At 30.6% G+C, this 2,062-nt stretch overlaps 1 protein-coding gene across 1 annotated transcript; it reads right to left on the reverse strand.

The window, feature by feature from the left end:
• Positions 1-112: 112 nt before the first annotated feature.
• LOC122521320 (nuclear RNA export factor 1-like) lies at positions 113-1,936 on the reverse strand. The gene has a single exon (XM_043641940.1). It carries the CDS (start codon positions 1,741-1,743, stop codon positions 139-141), a length of 1,605 nt encoding a protein of 534 aa, XP_043497875.1. The 5' UTR covers positions 1,744-1,936; the 3' UTR covers positions 113-138.
• Between the last annotated feature and the right edge of the window lie 126 nt (positions 1,937-2,062).

Consider the following 2,062-nt stretch of genomic DNA (forward strand, 5'->3'; position numbering starts at 1 on the left):
ATGTTATTCTTTAAGCCTTGCCGAGAGTAATTTACTAATAAATAATCGTAATTCGTAAATAAAAATTACTCAATATTCTTCCATGAAATTTAAAACGTTTTATTTCAAAATATATATTGAAAGATATAAAAAAGTGATTTATTTAAAAGCTTCCGGAGGTACATCGTTCAGGGTATACATTTGTGTAAAATTAATGATTGCCCGTCTTATATCCCAATTAACATCATCTAAAAATTTGAAACAAAATGCAGAGTTCATGGTTGTTAGTTCTTGTAGAAATACAATTAATTGATTTTTCTCTGATGGACTAAACATAGTTGGAACAAACGCGTATATATTTTTAATATCTTGTTTGGTTTTGTTATTTATCTGCATTAGAGTATTGGGATTAGATCCATCTATAAAATATTGATCGTTAGTTATACAATATTCGTTGTCCTCTTTACCAACTATAATAAATGTTCTATTGAATATCATAGGAGAAGAAGAAATGTTTTTATATAAAAATATTCCTTGAACGGATATAGCTAAAAGATCATTAGTTTCGTATAATAAATCTATATTAAATGTATGGATGTCGTGCGATGTGGAAGGTTGACGCTTCAACGCGGATATTATTTTATCAGGACCGCGTAATAAAAATTCATGACATTTGGCATAATCGACGAATTTGAGTAAATTTCTATTAGTAACAAATACTTTAGCTACTTGTTTATGCAAATGATTAGTGACGGTTCCTAAAGTCATAGAGTAAAGCGCATTTTTATCGTACAGACCGTTCATTATGGATCTGTCTTCTTGATCGTACATAATAAAAAAGTGTTTAACAAATTGTTTTATTAATGGTAATTTGGAACCATTTCCTAGATAATGAGTTTGTAAATTTGGTATAAATTTCTTCTCCATACCTATTATTACTCCGTCCAACTTTTGTAAATGTTGGAAGATATTTTTGACCGCTTGTATATACTCTTGCGCATTCTTATATTGAGCGCACAAGGGATTTCCATCTAACCAAAGTTCGGTTATCTTAAATTCGGAAAAATATCTTAAATACTCGACATCTAATATTTGATTAAATCTTAAATCTAGTTTAGTTAAATGAAAATTAAAAATCTTTTCGAATAATATAATGGCCGTCAAATTGTTATGTTTCATATTCAGCTCGCGAACGGATAATTTAGATTCACGATTATTGCCTGCAATACCTTGTCTGATAGATCTTAGAACAATATGAAATATCTTAGGTATAGATATAGGGCAATATATAGAAGCTAATAATTTATCGTTCTCAAAATCGTCCAGATTAAGTATCTTTTTTGCTGACTCGTATCTTTGGTAAAACGTTTGCGCTATTATTTTGTTAGGATTAATAGGTAATTCTCGTTTAGTAATGAATCCTAATACAATGTCTATATATATTTCAAAACCACCAGGTAATAATATGCACAACTGTTGCTTTACAAGATTCTCTATAGCATTAGAATTGCATTGAGCAAGGAAAGTACTTTTACTTTCGTTTTCTCTTTTATATTTGACAGGTAGTAAAATATCTGGTTCGCAAGCATTTATAACTGCTTTTAATATCTCCGCTTTTCCATGAGGTTGATAACTAAATATAATAAATTTATGCCATACATCTTGACGCGATGCTAATGCAAGTTTTTCAGTATCCAAGGATGGTTTCAAGTGTGTTAACCTCAATGGTTCTCCAAACACGTCATTATTCTTCGACGTTGACATTTTAATATTATCTACTTTTCAAAATATATTTCGAATTACGATTATTGTACAAATTGTATTTCGTTGATATCACTTAGTAATGTTTGGTTAAGTGCAAACTAGTCTTGTTTACTTCGATGCACCAATGAAAGAATGCAATTTTTTTCAAGGGAGACGATTGGCGCGCGTCTTATGCACAATCGATCTATCGATCGATACCTCTTTCGATCTTAAGCCTCGATATTTGACCATCTTAACGCGAGAATGCGCTGTAATCGAATCTTTATATTAGGAAGAGGAGTATTTCTTCTCCGTCATTAGTGCTGTGGTAAGGAAACTG

This window comes from Polistes fuscatus, unplaced genomic scaffold, assembly GCF_010416935.1.
Source record: "Polistes fuscatus isolate 324 unplaced genomic scaffold, CU_Pfus_HIC Scaffold4, whole genome shotgun sequence".
NCBI lineage: Eukaryota > Metazoa > Arthropoda > Insecta > Hymenoptera > Vespidae > Polistes > Polistes fuscatus.

Excerpts from the sequence above, each read along its gene's own strand:
- LOC122521320 (XM_043641940.1), bottom strand. The coding sequence starts at position 1,743 with ATGTCAACGTCGAAGAATAATGACGTGTTTGGAGAACCATTGAGGTTA.